The sequence below is a fragment of the Balaenoptera acutorostrata genome, chromosome 5, assembly GCF_949987535.1.
Source record: "Balaenoptera acutorostrata chromosome 5, mBalAcu1.1, whole genome shotgun sequence".
NCBI classification, from domain to species: domain Eukaryota; kingdom Metazoa; phylum Chordata; class Mammalia; order Artiodactyla; family Balaenopteridae; genus Balaenoptera; species Balaenoptera acutorostrata.
Window position 1 is genome coordinate 28,576,168 of NC_080068.1, and position 14,453 is coordinate 28,590,620.

At 41.4% G+C, this 14,453-nt stretch overlaps 1 protein-coding gene across 3 annotated transcripts in view; it reads right to left on the reverse strand.

Moving 5' to 3' along the window:
* Positions 1-714: 714 nt before the first annotated feature.
* SLC10A7 (solute carrier family 10 member 7) overlaps positions 715-14,453 on the reverse strand; it is a 264,253-nt gene continuing 250,514 nt past the window's right edge. For all 3 annotated transcript variants that reach the window (XR_009008398.1, XM_007189382.2, XM_007189381.2), the window contains 2 exons: positions 5,700-5,845; positions 715-3,252 (listed from right to left, as the gene is read on the reverse strand). Coding sequence is in view for 2 of the 3 variants with exons in the window: in XM_007189382.2 (XP_007189444.2) it covers positions 3,223-3,252; positions 5,700-5,845 (176 nt within the window). In the remaining variant the exon portion in view is untranslated. The remainder of the gene's footprint in view (positions 3,253-5,699; positions 5,846-14,453) is intronic.

A 14,453-nucleotide genomic window follows, 5' to 3' on the forward strand; every position in this document is an offset into this window, starting at 1 on the left:
TTTTTTTTTTTGGTTATTAATCTGAGTCAGGCACTGTGCTAGGCACAGGAGGAAAACAAATGAGGACCACATTGGAGGAGACAGGAATGTAAAGGGATGATTAGACAAGCAAAGGTTTTGGAAGACTTGAGGGACTTGTTCTAAGGGCACGTCACAGGGAGTAAGTCTAGAACCGACTGGGGGAGCAGGAAAGCTTCCTGGACGAGGTGACATTTCTGTCAGCCTTCCAGGGAGAAGAGGCTTGCTAAGTCAAGACAGCAAAATGAGAACACAAAGGTATGGAATTCTACAAAAGGGAACGTACCCATGAAGAAACTCGGGGTTTGGAAAAGGCATTCTGCATTCTAAGGGTTCATATTTCTATCCCTGAAAAAATTGACAAGGTGGCTAAAACTCAGATCACCTATGTTCTGTCCCTTCTGTTGGGTATGTTTCTCTTTTGGTCCTCAACCCTGATGCTGAGAAAATCTGTAACCAGCAAGGGCTAGTTCTGGATTTTAACGTCATGGCGTGGTGGGAGTATTGAGATGGATACCTGGGAAGACTATGAAACTTATGTCCAGCTAACCACAAATAGTATAAGAGGACTGGAATGAATTAAAAGAAATCTACAGATACTTGGAAGGCATTCTGAGTGTATATCTGAAATCAGGTTAAAAATAAGCCGCAGGTTCTCTTGTGATTTCTGAAACATCTTTGTTTAATCATAGAATTATGTCCATCTTCCATTCATCATAAATAATCCATTTCGTTACTTTACCAATCCTTTTGAAAAAATTTGGTATTTAGCATAAACAAACACTGAACATTAGCCAGGGGTGTGTTAGTGTTAACCAGAAGAGGGAAGAATAAAAAGAAGAACCCACAAAATTTTAAAACTTAGAAAAGAGCACATGAAAAGATGAGCATTCGCATACATTTAAAAGATCAAATTTCATAACAACCATTAAAAAAAATACAGGTGGAAAAACAAGCAAACATAAATATAATCTAACGTATTTCTTTCATAAATACATTCAGACAAAACAAATGCATAAAAGAGATAGAGCATAGATATAACAACATATTTTAAGATATGAATAAGTAAACCCCAATAAGCAGGAATTAAAAATATATTTTGATTTTATTTTTTGTCCTTTATGGAAAAATATGCACAGCATTTGTGTAAAAAAAGAAATAGGTATACACATATCAATAAAGCCACCAAAATTCACTATGTAAAGAAGATTATTTGAAAACAGAACACATTTTTTTTAAAGCAAAAGGTAAAATGTTATATCATTTTCAGTTGAATTTTATCCCATAGTCACACCTACTATAGGTGTTAGATAATAGAGGTAGATAAGTTGGGGGAAAAAATCAGTATTCTAATGCTAGGAAAAAGATTTTTATGATAGCTCAGACAGACAATTCCATTCACTCCGAAATTCAAAGAAGCTTGTAGGAACAAAACATGAAAACCTTTCTGTGCTCCATATGTAAGCATCAAAAGTATCAAGCAAAATTACTGTAGTTTTAGACACAAGTGAAATTCTTGACAATAGGAATCCTTGCCAAACAGCCTGTTTAGCATAGCTTTTTGCAGGGTCTGGCACTAGCCTTAAAACTTACACCCAGGCTAACTCTTATGAAATTTATGAGGTTCAGTGACATTGAAATGAGTCAGGAGTAACACAAGATGGGAGCTGGTAGTAACAATAATGTAAATTTACGATACTGATAAACATGGTGAGTTTCTAAGGAATGATTTTTTGTTGTTGATAAAACAACAAAACAGCTGCTGAAGATATGGTGTGACTCACGATGCCAATATCACCTGTCAAATCACGAAAAGACATGTAGAGAGGATGTGACAGAATGGTGTGCAGGAAACAGAAAAAGTGTTCCCTTATTTCTATACATTGCTTTATTCTCTATTTGGGTCGTGAAAGCTCTTCCAGACATAGTAGAAGCAAATATTGGATACTCCATGGCAAGCTGATGCCCAATTGGGAGCTAATTTTACTTGATGTTTTGGTTGATGAATGGTTTTACATCTTCTGTGTCTATTTTTCTTTCCATCTAGCTAGACCGAATGTGTATATGTACATTTGTTTGCCTCTATGACCTTTATATTTTCATTTATTTGTAAGAGCAATGTGATTTAATTTTTTTAAAAAAGTGTTGCAAACATTTGTCAAATCTGCCAAGGAAATTCTCATTAATAACTTGTCTCAAATGCCTTAAGTGTGCTTAATTCAAAGATGTAACAGGCTGCTTCTGGCTAAAAGGGGAAATTTGTGCTCAGCACATCTGTGTAACAGGAAACAAATTTTGGTCTCCATTGTGGAATGTGAAATAATCCATCATTAATTGTTGCTGCTCTCGAACTAATTGTAACGTTTTTGGGTCTCACATTTGGTTGTTATGAGTTTGCAAGTGTGCTGGAAAACAGGTAAGAAAGAAATAATGGAAGAAAAACGAAAAACATTTGAAATATAATTTTAAAAATCCTGAAACCCAAATCCTGTAGTTTATCTGAAAACTGCACGTACTTTGACTCATAACTCAAACATCAGGCCCTTTCTTTGAAGCAGCTTATAATAAATTTAAGACATAGAACACCACAATCTCTTGTAATGGAACTGAGGAATTTCTGAGTGGAAACTATTTGAAGGAATGTCTTAAAAACTGATGTCAAGAAATGCAGATGACTTATGCTTTTCAGCATCTATTCAATCTATGACCCCTGCTGAGTTGATAAGGAAGAGGCATGTCACAGTTGCAGAAAAAAAGAATCACACGGGAAATCAAAGTATCCGAGAATAAGACTTTGGAAATCTTCACTGTCATGAGAAGGGCATTTTCCTGATGGTGTGACCTCATTCCAAACAGTACAGTAGCTGGTAGAGAGCTGTATTGCACAGAAGGTGGTACGAGGAAAACGTGTTTGCTTTTTGTCACTTATGATGACTGTTTCCTGTGTTAGGAAAAAAAAAAAAAAAAAAAAAAAAGAACAACTCCAAAATACTGAACCACCCCTGGCAGTAACTAACAAAGTAGGTTTTAGAAATAACGCTCTCGTTAAATCCATTTTAAGGCACTTAAACAGTTATGTCATATTTTTTGAGTAAAAAAATAAAATATGCATTGAAGCAACGTTCACAAATACACGTCTTCAGAACTGTTTGTATGTACAACCCTGTACGTATATACATCGCTGCGGAAAGACCACCTCCTTCCTTATACTGTTGGCCTCGTCAACTTCACCCCCTACGAGAAAGGAGAACATGACATCAGAGTTGGACGGTATCCACGAGCAATGTGAGAGCATCAATTAACACCAGATAATTTATGCTACGAGAAGGAAGAAGAGGCCCGCCTAGATAGCATTATATAACCAATCCATGATCCAAACCCCTGGATCCAAATAAATTCACCCGCCCACCTCCCTGGCCTGCGGAATCTGGCATCTCCCCCGCGCCCAGCATGGCTATTCATCCCATCTGCTGTGCACTAGATGGTGCCTGTGGGTCTCAGTCAGTATTGTCTGTAAAGCAGAGGAGACGCTCAAGGATACCCTTACGATGGACACTTTGTTTTTGTGGCCAGGTGGGAATGGCTAAATATTCCAGGCCTTCTGGATTATTCTACATTAGCCAGTGGCCCCCTGGTTTGGAGGGGTTTCTGTGCAAAGGGAAAAATGAACAGCACCCAGTTTAGTCTCCCTTTTGCAAATGCTTCTGTTACTCTGCGGGATAAATCCCGGAGCTTTTAAACATTTAGAAGAAAACTTCATTCTGATTAATTTGCCGTTCACTATGACTGTATATTATTGATGGAGTATTAGGATTTTCAAATAATTTTCTTCATTCTTTGTCAAAATTTATATGTGTAAATTCTGGTCTATCATGCACATACACATTGTTAAACACAAGCATACATACAAATGAAGTTTTCAAAGGGGATAAATAGTAAAAGAAAGAAAATGACTAAACTGCTCCTGTACCAATTCTGAGTGGGAAGACCCCAGCCTGGAGTGGTCCCCAGCACAGAATGGTGTTTGCTAACATTTTGTTCAATAACAAGAGGAGGGAAGGTGCTGGAGGGCTACCTTCTCAGGCAGGATTCTGGGGACCCAGGGCTCTCCTTCTAAAAGCAATCTTGGGGGTGGTGGGGGGAGAGATCAATTAGGAAAGTCTGGGATTAAAATATACATACTCCTATATATAAAATGGATAAACAGCAAGGACCTACTGTACAGCACAGGGAACTATACTCAATATCTTGTAATAACCTATAATGGAAAAGAATCTGAAAAAGAATATATACATATTCCTATATATTTTTATTCTTATATATATTCTTATATATATAACAATCACTTTGCTGTACACTTGAAACTAACACAACATTGTAAATTAACTGTACTTCAATACCAAAAATTAAACAAAAGCAATCTTGTATTTCTGTTTGGAGCATCGTTGTGGTGTAGGGGAAAGATTTCGGGGGACACATAGACCAGGGTTCAAGTCCTAATTCTAGTACTGAGTAAACCCACCCCCATAACTCTGGGCAAGTTGCTCAACTCTCTGGGCCTAGTTCCTACGTGTTCAATGGGGACAGCAGAGCCTGCTACAAACAGTGTTGTAGAAAATCAGGAACATCAGTGATGATAACAGTGATTATATCAGATAGCTTTTGTCAAACACCTGCCACGTAATCCTCCACAACTCTAAAGAGTAGATGTTATCATGAGTCTTAGTGTGGCAGAGACTGAGGTACAGAGACATGAAGTAACATGGCCAGGGTCACACGGGGGTAAGGTGGCAGAGCTTGCAGGACAGCTCAAGGGCCTACACTCCGAAGCTGGTGAAGGCTGGCACATGCTTAGCATAACACAGAGCTTAACAGACTGTAGTGGGGCTATTCCGTTTTCAGGACACTAAGGACACGACACACAGTGCTCTGTCACTGGCTATCTCCTTGCCACCTTGTGAGCGGGCGAAAGAAGTCTTGCAAAGTCTGAGCCACTGGGAAGAAGCCAGCTCTATGGGCACTTCCGTGGTATGTGCTGCATCTAAATTTTGTATGAGTCACTCAGTTTATTTTATTTTGGCTGATAATTTAGAAAATCCAATCCACAAATATCAAATAAGTAACAAGACTTCTGAGCCAAGTGTGGTGAAATTGATGTCCTTGTGTGGCCTCCTTTGCTACTGAAATTTTATTTTTTAATTCCCAAACGCATAGTACAAAGAAGTTATTATGTGTCTGGAAAATTAAAAATAAAGTAGACACTCTGGATAAATCCAGGTGCTATCATATTTAGAAAGGCATGTGAAATCAGGACACATACGAATGATCAGGTGGGCAAAGATGGTGGGCACCCGAGCAGAGGGGCACATATATTTTGAGTATATTTACTGAAACTTTAATCCACTGCAATATGCCCTTCAATATGAGCAAATTAAAAAGGGCTTTTAAAAACTACCTTTTAAGTATCATCGTGCTGTTATAACAATATAGAACAATTAGCCCTCAATCCTCTTGTTCAAATTGAATTGGATTAATGTGTCATTATTATCGTATTTAGTTAAGAAAATGTGTACTTGAGAAAAAGGCTATATGTGTAAAAGTTAAAGCATATGAACAGCTAAGATTCAGAAAGAGCATTTCAATCTGACTTGGATCCAAATAAGATTCTTCTAGAGTCTCACCTTCTGCCTTGACACCATCCAAGACTTTATTGTTGGCACCAACACACTTCCCAGAAGGATCTGCACCGGGTGGTAGATCAGCAAGGGGACGGATATTAAAGAGAGGTACTCATGGCCTGCAAACACGATCTTCAGCATTGGAATGCCTGATGAACAAAGAAGACAGAAAACCTAGAGGCAAATTCAGTCTGTCATCAAACTAAAGACATACGCCATTAAAACTGGACTTCGGATTGCGCCATCTTTCCCTTGTGTACATTCACAGAACTAAAAAGGGAAGGTCTGGAACGACTCACCAAATCTTTCCATCTTCCTTTCACTGTGTAAACCTCTAAGCTCTACCTAGAATAAATTAAAACTGAAAAGGTGGTCGGTTCAAGGGCACCAGTAACTCTCACTGCAAGTTACCAGCCTGTCCAACAAGAAGAGGAGAGAAGATAGTGGGGAATAGAGTTTCTTTTTTTTCTTTTTTTTAATTTTTGAATTTGATTTTATTTATTTTTTTATATAGCAGGTCCTTATTAGTCATCAATTTTATACACATCAGTGTATACATGTCAATCCCAATTGCCCAATTCATCACACCACCACCCACACCCCCCCGCCACCTTCCCCCCCTTGGTGTCCATAAGTTTGTTCTCTGCATCCGTGTCTCAATTTCTGCCCTGCAAACCGGTTCATCTGTACCATTTTTCTAGGTTCCACATATATGCGTTAATATACAATATTTGTTTTTCTCTTTCTGACTTACTTCACTCTGTATGACAGTCTCTAGATCCATCCACGTCTCAACAAATGACCCAATTTCGTTCCTTTTTATGGCTGAGTAATATTCCATTGTATGTGTGTACCACTACTTCTTTATCCATTCGTCTGTCGATGGGCATTTAGGTTGCTTCCATGACCTGGCTATTGTAAATAGTGCTGCAATGAACACTGAGGTGCATGTGTCTCTTTGAATTATGGTTTTCTCTGGGTATATGCCCAGTAGTGGGATTGCTGGATCATATGGTAACTCTATTTTTAGTTTTTTAAGGAACCTCCATACTGTTCTCCATAGTGGCTGTATCAATTTACATTCCCACCAACAGTGCAAGAGGGTTCCCTTTTCTCCACACCCTCTACAGCATTTGTTGTTTGTAGATTTTCTGATGATGCCCATTCTAACCGGTGTGACATGACACCTCATTGTAGTTTTGATTTGCATTTCTCTAATAATTAGTGATGTTGAGCAGCTTTTCATGGGTTTCTTGGCCATCTGTATGTCTTCTTTGGAGAAATGTCTATTTAGGTCTTCTGCCCATTTTTGGATTGGGTTGTTTGTTTTTTAAATATTGAGCTGCATGAGCTGTTTATATATTTTGGAGATTAATCCTTTGTTGATTCGTGTGCAAATATTTTCTCCCATTCTGAGGGTTGTCTTTTCGTCTTGTTTATGGTTTCCTTTGTTGTGCAAAAGCTTTGAAGTTTCATTAGGTCCCATTTGTTTATTTTTGTTTTTATTTCCATTACTCTAGGAGGTGGATCAAAAAAGATCTGGCTGTCATTTATGTCAAAGAGTGTTCTTCCTATGTTTTCCTCTAAGGGTTTTATAGTGTCTGGTCTTATATTTAGGTCTTGAATCCATTTTGAGTTTATTTTTGTGCATGGTGTTAGGGAGTGTTCTAATTTCATTCTTTTACATGTAGCTGTCCAGTTTTCCCAGCACCACTTATTGAAGAGACTGTCTTTTCTCCATTGTATATCCTTGCCTCCTTTGTCATAGATTAGTTGACCATAGGTGCGTGGGTTTATCGCTGGGCTTTCTATCTTGTTCCATTGATCTATGTTTCTGTTTTTGTGCCAGTACCATATTTTATTGATTACTGTAGCTTTGTACTATAGTCTGAAGTCAGGGAGTCTGATTCCTCCAGCTCCGTTTTTTTCCCTCAAGACTGCTTTGGCTATTCGGGTTCTTTTGTGTCTCCATACAAATTTTAAGATTTTTTTGTTCTAGTTCCGTAAAAAATGCCATTGGTAATTTGATAGGGATTGCATTGAATCTGTAGATTGCTTTGGGTAGTATAGTCATTTTCACAATATTGATGCTTCCAATGCAAGAACATGGTATATCTCTCCATCTGTTGATATCATCTTTAATTTCTTTTATCAGTGTCTTATAGTTTTCTGCATACAGGTCTTTTGTCTCCCTAGGAAGGTTTATTCCTAGGTATTTTATTCTTTTTGTTGCAATGGTAAATGGGAGGGTTTCCTTAATTTCTCTTTCAGATTTGGGAATAGAGTTTCTTTGAGAAGGCTGAGGCATACTAGTAAGGTAGAGGTTAAAAATGGATCTTTTCTGCACAACACTGTAAAGCAACTATACCACAATTAAAAAAAAAAAAAGGATCTTTTCTTGCTTAGTAGTGAAACACTCTGTTGGTGTTTAGGGAAGCCTGCCTGGCACCATTTCACAGCCCCCAAGTTCACTTTGGGGCTGAAAGGATATGGTAAGATAAAGTATGGTATATACGGGTATAAGTAGGAGGGTACTTTAGCCAAATAGACATTAATAAAGGCTTTTGCACATTCTCTTTTGGCCAAGAATCTCGAAGCGCTTTAAGCAGTATTGTATATGGCAGATGAATTCTAAAATGTGTGCTGAATGATTAAATCCCACAGTGAAGGGTGTAACGGAACTCAGGTAAATGAATACTACTTTTGAGTCTACCGCTCTGTTATATCCAGGGCAAGGCGTGCATATTTTGTAAGCAGCTGCCTAACATAGGTAACTATTAAGCTTCTGTAACAGAATTCAGACACTGGTGATTTGACTGTTATCACCAATTGCTTTAATGTGGTCCAGTTGGCAGTATGGCTGTGTATGTACATCAGTTTTTCAACTGAATAGTTTTAACAGCTTAGCTTTCTTTTTGTTTCTTTGAGAACAATCACTGAAAAGGACCCAGGCTCCTAAATACACACAATGATGGCACATAAATAACATTTTAGGATAGCCCGGTGAGGAAAGCTCTGCTTTTTCAATTATTTTTACCTTCTAATAAATTTCAAACCTTTATGCAAAAATATATTTCACGGCTGCTTTCTTTTTCATAGCCTCACATATCATTGCCATAAACTGCAAACAGTTAACTCTTCCCAAACAAAGTCTCTCTCAAAGCTTCAAGCGTACGCATTTAGATTTTTGCACAGTTTCTGTCTTCTCACTAATATAAAGAACAAAGGAGTATTCTTTTTAAAAGTAATATGCTTAATCCGCTTATTGGATTTGAATTAGATCAGTGTTAGATGTTGAAAAGCAGCATTTAATATTATAGTGCCAGAGGGCTTCCCTGGTGGTGCAGTGGTTAAGAATCCGCCTGCCAATGCAGGGGACGCAGGTTCAAGCCCTGGTCTGGGAAGATCCCACATGCTGCAGAACAGCTAAGCCCCGTGTGCCACAACTACTGATCCTGCGCTCTAGAGCCTGCGAGCCACAACTACTGAGCCCACGTGCCACAACTACTGAAGCCCACATGCCTAGAGCCTGTGCTCTGCAACAAGAGAAGCCATCACAATAAGAAGCCCACACACCACAATGAAGAGTAGCCCCCATTCGCCACAACTAAAGCCCACACGCAACAAGAAAGACCCAATGCAGCCAAAAAATAAATAAATAAATAAATAAAATGAAATGAATAAAATCTAAAAAAAATAAAAATTATAGTCCCAGAAAGTTACTACAATGAGAAATGAAGAAGACCTGAACATATACTACTCCTGTTTTCAGGAAGGGTTATTTGGCCCAAAAGGATGATGCGAAGGAGTTGGGGGGTGGGGTGGAGTAATAGTGGGGCTAAAGGGAGCAAATGATAGAAGTATGGAGGTACTTGTCTCTAAAAAACTGATCAAAGCAGGGGTTTCTGACCCCAAATTCGAGGACGATGGCTGCTGGGCTAAATCACCTGAGTTACACTTTCTTGGCTAAGTTCAGGCTGGCTCTGGGTCGTTCTTCAGCAAGCTCAAGCAAGCTCACAGATATGGTCACAGGACTGCTGTTCCAATACGCAAGTTCACAAGGTATCTTAATGGAAGCGACATCAATTCACTGTAGTGTGATGGAAAGATAGCAGTAATAATGATAATAATGGTTTGTATGCAGTGAGTGCTTACTAGATGCCAGGTGCTGTCAAGGGCTCTCCCATATGAACAGACAACAACTCTTGGTGGTTGATGAAACCTATTGTTTGCAGCATGTTACTGATGAGGAGACTGAAATGCCTCATTAGTGGTTAGAAAACTTTCCCAAGTGGTGGAGTCTTTACTGCAATCCAGGCCACCTGGGTTTCCAGTTCTCTGTGTCAGGCAAGGGTCAAGGCCTCTGAGGTCTTCAGTTCAAGATGCCACAGGCATGGCAGCTCCATGAAGCAGAAGAGGGCCTGGGATGCAGAGAGCTTTCTAGTCCAGAAGTCCTGTCGGAACTCGCTCCCCTTGGGCCCCTAACCCTCCCAGCAGCACTTCCGGGGGCAGCAGACCTCACACTCCCCTGCTACCCACACCGGGGTGTTCCTGTGATTTCACAGCGGCAAGGAGCTCAGTAACCGCGAGGCCTACCCCAACAGTGGCAAGGGAACCCCAGACTTGACACTGCCTTCGAGAAACTTCCAGTGTACAAGTGAACTTCTACCTTCTGTGGACCCTGCTATCACTTTGTATGAAGTTCTCTTCTGGTCCTGGGCTGGTTCTTCCGCTCTTCCGTCTCATCTTTGAACACACCCTTCTGTACAGACTGGGCTGGGACTCTGCAAACATCACTCCTTCTCGTCAGCAGGCGGCCCCCTGGACACTAGAGGAAGGCTGGAGAAGGAGCAGGGGCCTGTGGTTCGGCCCCAGCGGCTAGCCCATCGTGCCCCTCCTTGAAGGTCTGACCTGTTTCCTCTCCAGACCTCTCGGTTCTGAGAACCGCAGCTTCTTCCTTTGTTCCCGCAGCTCCGGCTACTTCCTGCACTTATGACTCCTTCATTTCCTTACTGTCCCCTCGCCGCTTTCCCACACTGTTTTAGTGCCCTACGTTGACGGCGTGGTGTGTTTGCCTGACTCACCCTGGAGACACAGGCCCTCCCTCACTTGGCTTCTCATCCCAGTCATCCACTTCGCCTGGAAAAGAGACGGCTCCCCCATGACTGGCCGCCGCTGCAGACAGCTGTCGAATGAAGTAGGGATTTCGCTTCACCACTTTGTGCGCCTGCAGTACCTTCTTGTTGATTGTTAATCGGATTTCCTATCACCACCACTCTCAGTGACTAATGTTAAAAGTATGATTGAAAATCACATCAGAGAGAAAAACTTAGCTTCCGGAGATGAGGGGCCAGGTCCCTTTGCTGCGTCTTTGCCTGTCACTCTCTCAGGGTGGATTGACCACCGGCTAATCCCCGGATGAGGGGAGGGGGACTCCAGAGATTCAAGTCAAGCTCTTTGTTTTGGGAACCTTTCTCTTCCCTCTGTCTGAAACTCTACCTTACTTCTCGATCATTCAATTATCCACTTTCCTTTTCAGTTATTAGTTTCTTCGCAATCTCTTCTTTATATCTCAGTCTTTTCCCTGCTTTTCTTCAGTTTCTCCCCATCCGCCCCCCCGGCAGCTCCCACCCTGTGCATTTTCATTTTCTCGAGGGTCAGAGTAGGAAGAGAAGTTGGGAGAAGTGGGGCGGTGGAGGGGGAGGTAACTATTGTACGATTCCACATCCGAGTGGTCCAGGCAACCCTGGCGACGTTTGGAAGCGGCGAGTTTACGATCTCTGTTCTAGGGCATCTTTGCCGTGTTTCCAGCACTATCAGGACGAACGCTGGGAATGCAGTAGAGAGAGTCCTGGGACTGTGGAACTCACCGCACTGTGATTTCTGCCACCTGGTCACGAATTTGGCAAAACTTGACCTTCAAGTCAAATCAGAGAGCATCGCTATGTCTTCTTCCAGAAGCCCATGTAATGCACCACCCTTTCATCCTCTTCACCCACGCTTTCAACAATTCACTCAATCGTTCATCCGATTAGCACTCACTTCACAGGGTAACTAAAGGGCGAGGCATGTGCCACGACCCTCACTGAGGTAACTCCCACCGCCTCCCTGTGACCTTCCTTCAGGGCTCGGTCAGCCCTCACCCGCCCCTGCACCCTCTCCCCAAACCCGTCTCTCTGCCTTCGGGCTTGTCCTCTGCAGGGTATTTTCCAGTCTGCAACCAGGCTGAGTACAAAATCTCTCTACGTCTCACCACGCTCCCCTGGGCTCTCTCTGTGCTCCAGCCATGAAGAGTGTGGTGCCCCTTCCTCCCCTCCTCTCCCCAACCCGGGCCCATGCCCACGCTCTAGGCTCTCGAAGTCTCACCTCTCGGTCTTTGCACATGAGTTCCTTTTGCCCAGGATGCTCGCCACCCACTTCTTGACCTGCCCGATTCCTTAGCCCGCAGTTTCTAACTCGCCTCCTCTGGGAAGCCATCCTTGATGTCCCAAGGCTCCTTTCTGCTCTAGGCTTACCCAACTGGGGCGTGTTCTGGCCTAGCGTTTGCTGCATTTATTATCGCTGCTTGCTTCGTGTGTGTGTGTGTGTGTGTGTGTGTGTGTGTGTGTTTCCCTCACTAAGCTGTTAGCTTCTTAGGGTCAATGACTGTTTTGTCTTCATCTCTGAGCATCTTAGTGCTCAGAGGAAGAGCACTGAAGGATGGGACTTGTGCTTTTCCAGAACCCATCATAAAGTTACTCTGCAGACTATCACTCCATTTTCACTCCATTCATTAACTCGAGAGAAAAAAAGGGCAATAATTTCAAAAAACCAAACAAACTTACTCCAAAGAGTTTTCTTTTTCAAGTAAAATTTAAATATAGGACTCTTTTCATCTTGTGATCACTGCAGTAATATAAATGAAGCAAATTAATTTTAATGCTCCCAGGTACTGATTCTGTGTCACCGTGGTTGACAGGATCCGACTAGACTTTATGAGACGGCGTTTGACTTTATGGAAGTGAACACCATGCGCGCATTTACAATTTTACAGGGACTTTAAGCTGTCATGCTGAAAAATGTTTATAAAACATTAATCAAAAAATGCCTCTTTAATACAATGCATTGTCTGAGAGATGTTAGAAGGCGCATATTGTAAATGGATTCTTTTTCTGACTAAAGTAATTTCCACCAAAAGCATTTCCCCACTGCTCTACAAGTACACTGTGTGGAGAGATAAAGAGCACTTTCCCAGCACATTACTACCTGCTCCAAACACTTGGGAAATCACTAATGTATGGCATGCCATATTTCCATGTCACACATGACACATTCGTCTAAAATTATCCAACAGACTTTGACACTGCGGCATATTCCATAAGCAGAGCTTTCAACTGACATCTGCCAACTAAGAACTTCAAGTGAGAGTTTTCTTCTTCTAACAAGCAAATAAAGGGTTTCTTTTATCCTATACCCAGGATGGAAAGGATAAAACAATACGTACCAGAACAAGTGGGGTTTTCCCCCCCTATTTTAAATGTTTATTTTATGTTCTCTGAATTAGAAAATTCCCTTTGTATCAGTGTTCCAAGTTTCAACAGTTACTACTTTCTACTGGATGGACAGTTTTAAAATTTTTCCTTGAGAAACAGACATTTTGCTTCCTCGATTAAATATGGACCTTTATATACCTCTCACGGAAGGCCGCTCTATTGCTCACAGTATGAACACCATCTACTTTATATCGTGGTTCAGAGTTCACTTGTAGGTGCATGATGCTCTCATCATCTACTCATTCATTCATTCATTCATTCAAAAAATACTTTCTGGGCCTCTGTTGTATGTGACTTACTGTTCCCAGTGCTGAGGATATAAGGAAAATAACACAGACAAGGCCCCTGCCTTCTTGGGGCCCACTTTCTGTAGCACTTGCCCCAATCACCTTGGCTTTCCTTCATCCAGAGAGTGAGTGCCGGCCTAGTGCATGCTTACCAAGTTTCTATAACTCAGAGTTTGGGGATCATTTTTGACTAATCCCATTTGTCTTTCTACTTGTAGATCTAGTCACCAAGTTCTGGAGATTCTTTCCTCTATCGAGCACTGTCCTTCCCCCTCAGTTTTCACTGCCACCTTCCTAATTCGGTTCCTCATAAAATCAAGCCAAATGACTCTTTCAGCCTCCTGACATAACCCCCTGTCTTCAGACTCTTCCCTTCATCAATCCTACAAACCACAGCCAGATTAATCTTCCTAAAACCCACATTAATTAAAGCCAATACCCTGCTCAAGAATTACAATGACTTTCCAGTGCCCATTCATCAAATCCTCTAGCCCTTCAACGTCAGTAAAGAACGATTGCAACTACCGCCATTTTGTGTTTCCTGCCTGCCAAGTGCTTTTCCTGCATTATCTCACTTAATCCTTAAAACAGCCCTAAGAAGTAGGTGGCAATTTCCCCACTGAAACACGAGGCAACTGAGGGGTAGAGCAGTTATGTGACTTGCCTAACATCACACATCTGGTAGGTGGTAGAGGCAGAATTAGACCACAGTCTATTTACTTTTAATCACTAACTTATGTTAACTCCATTAAACCAAACTCTCAGTTGCCAATTGCTGTCACTGGCTCAGGCCTAGCACTTTCTTATCTTTGTAAAAGCTGAGCCCCTGCCTCGATCTTGTCCATTCTCTCTGGGTGACTAAATGCTATGGCTTGTTTTGGGCTCAGCTTTACATTTTTCTCCATGGTGAAGGTGGCCTCCCTACTGATTTCTTCCTC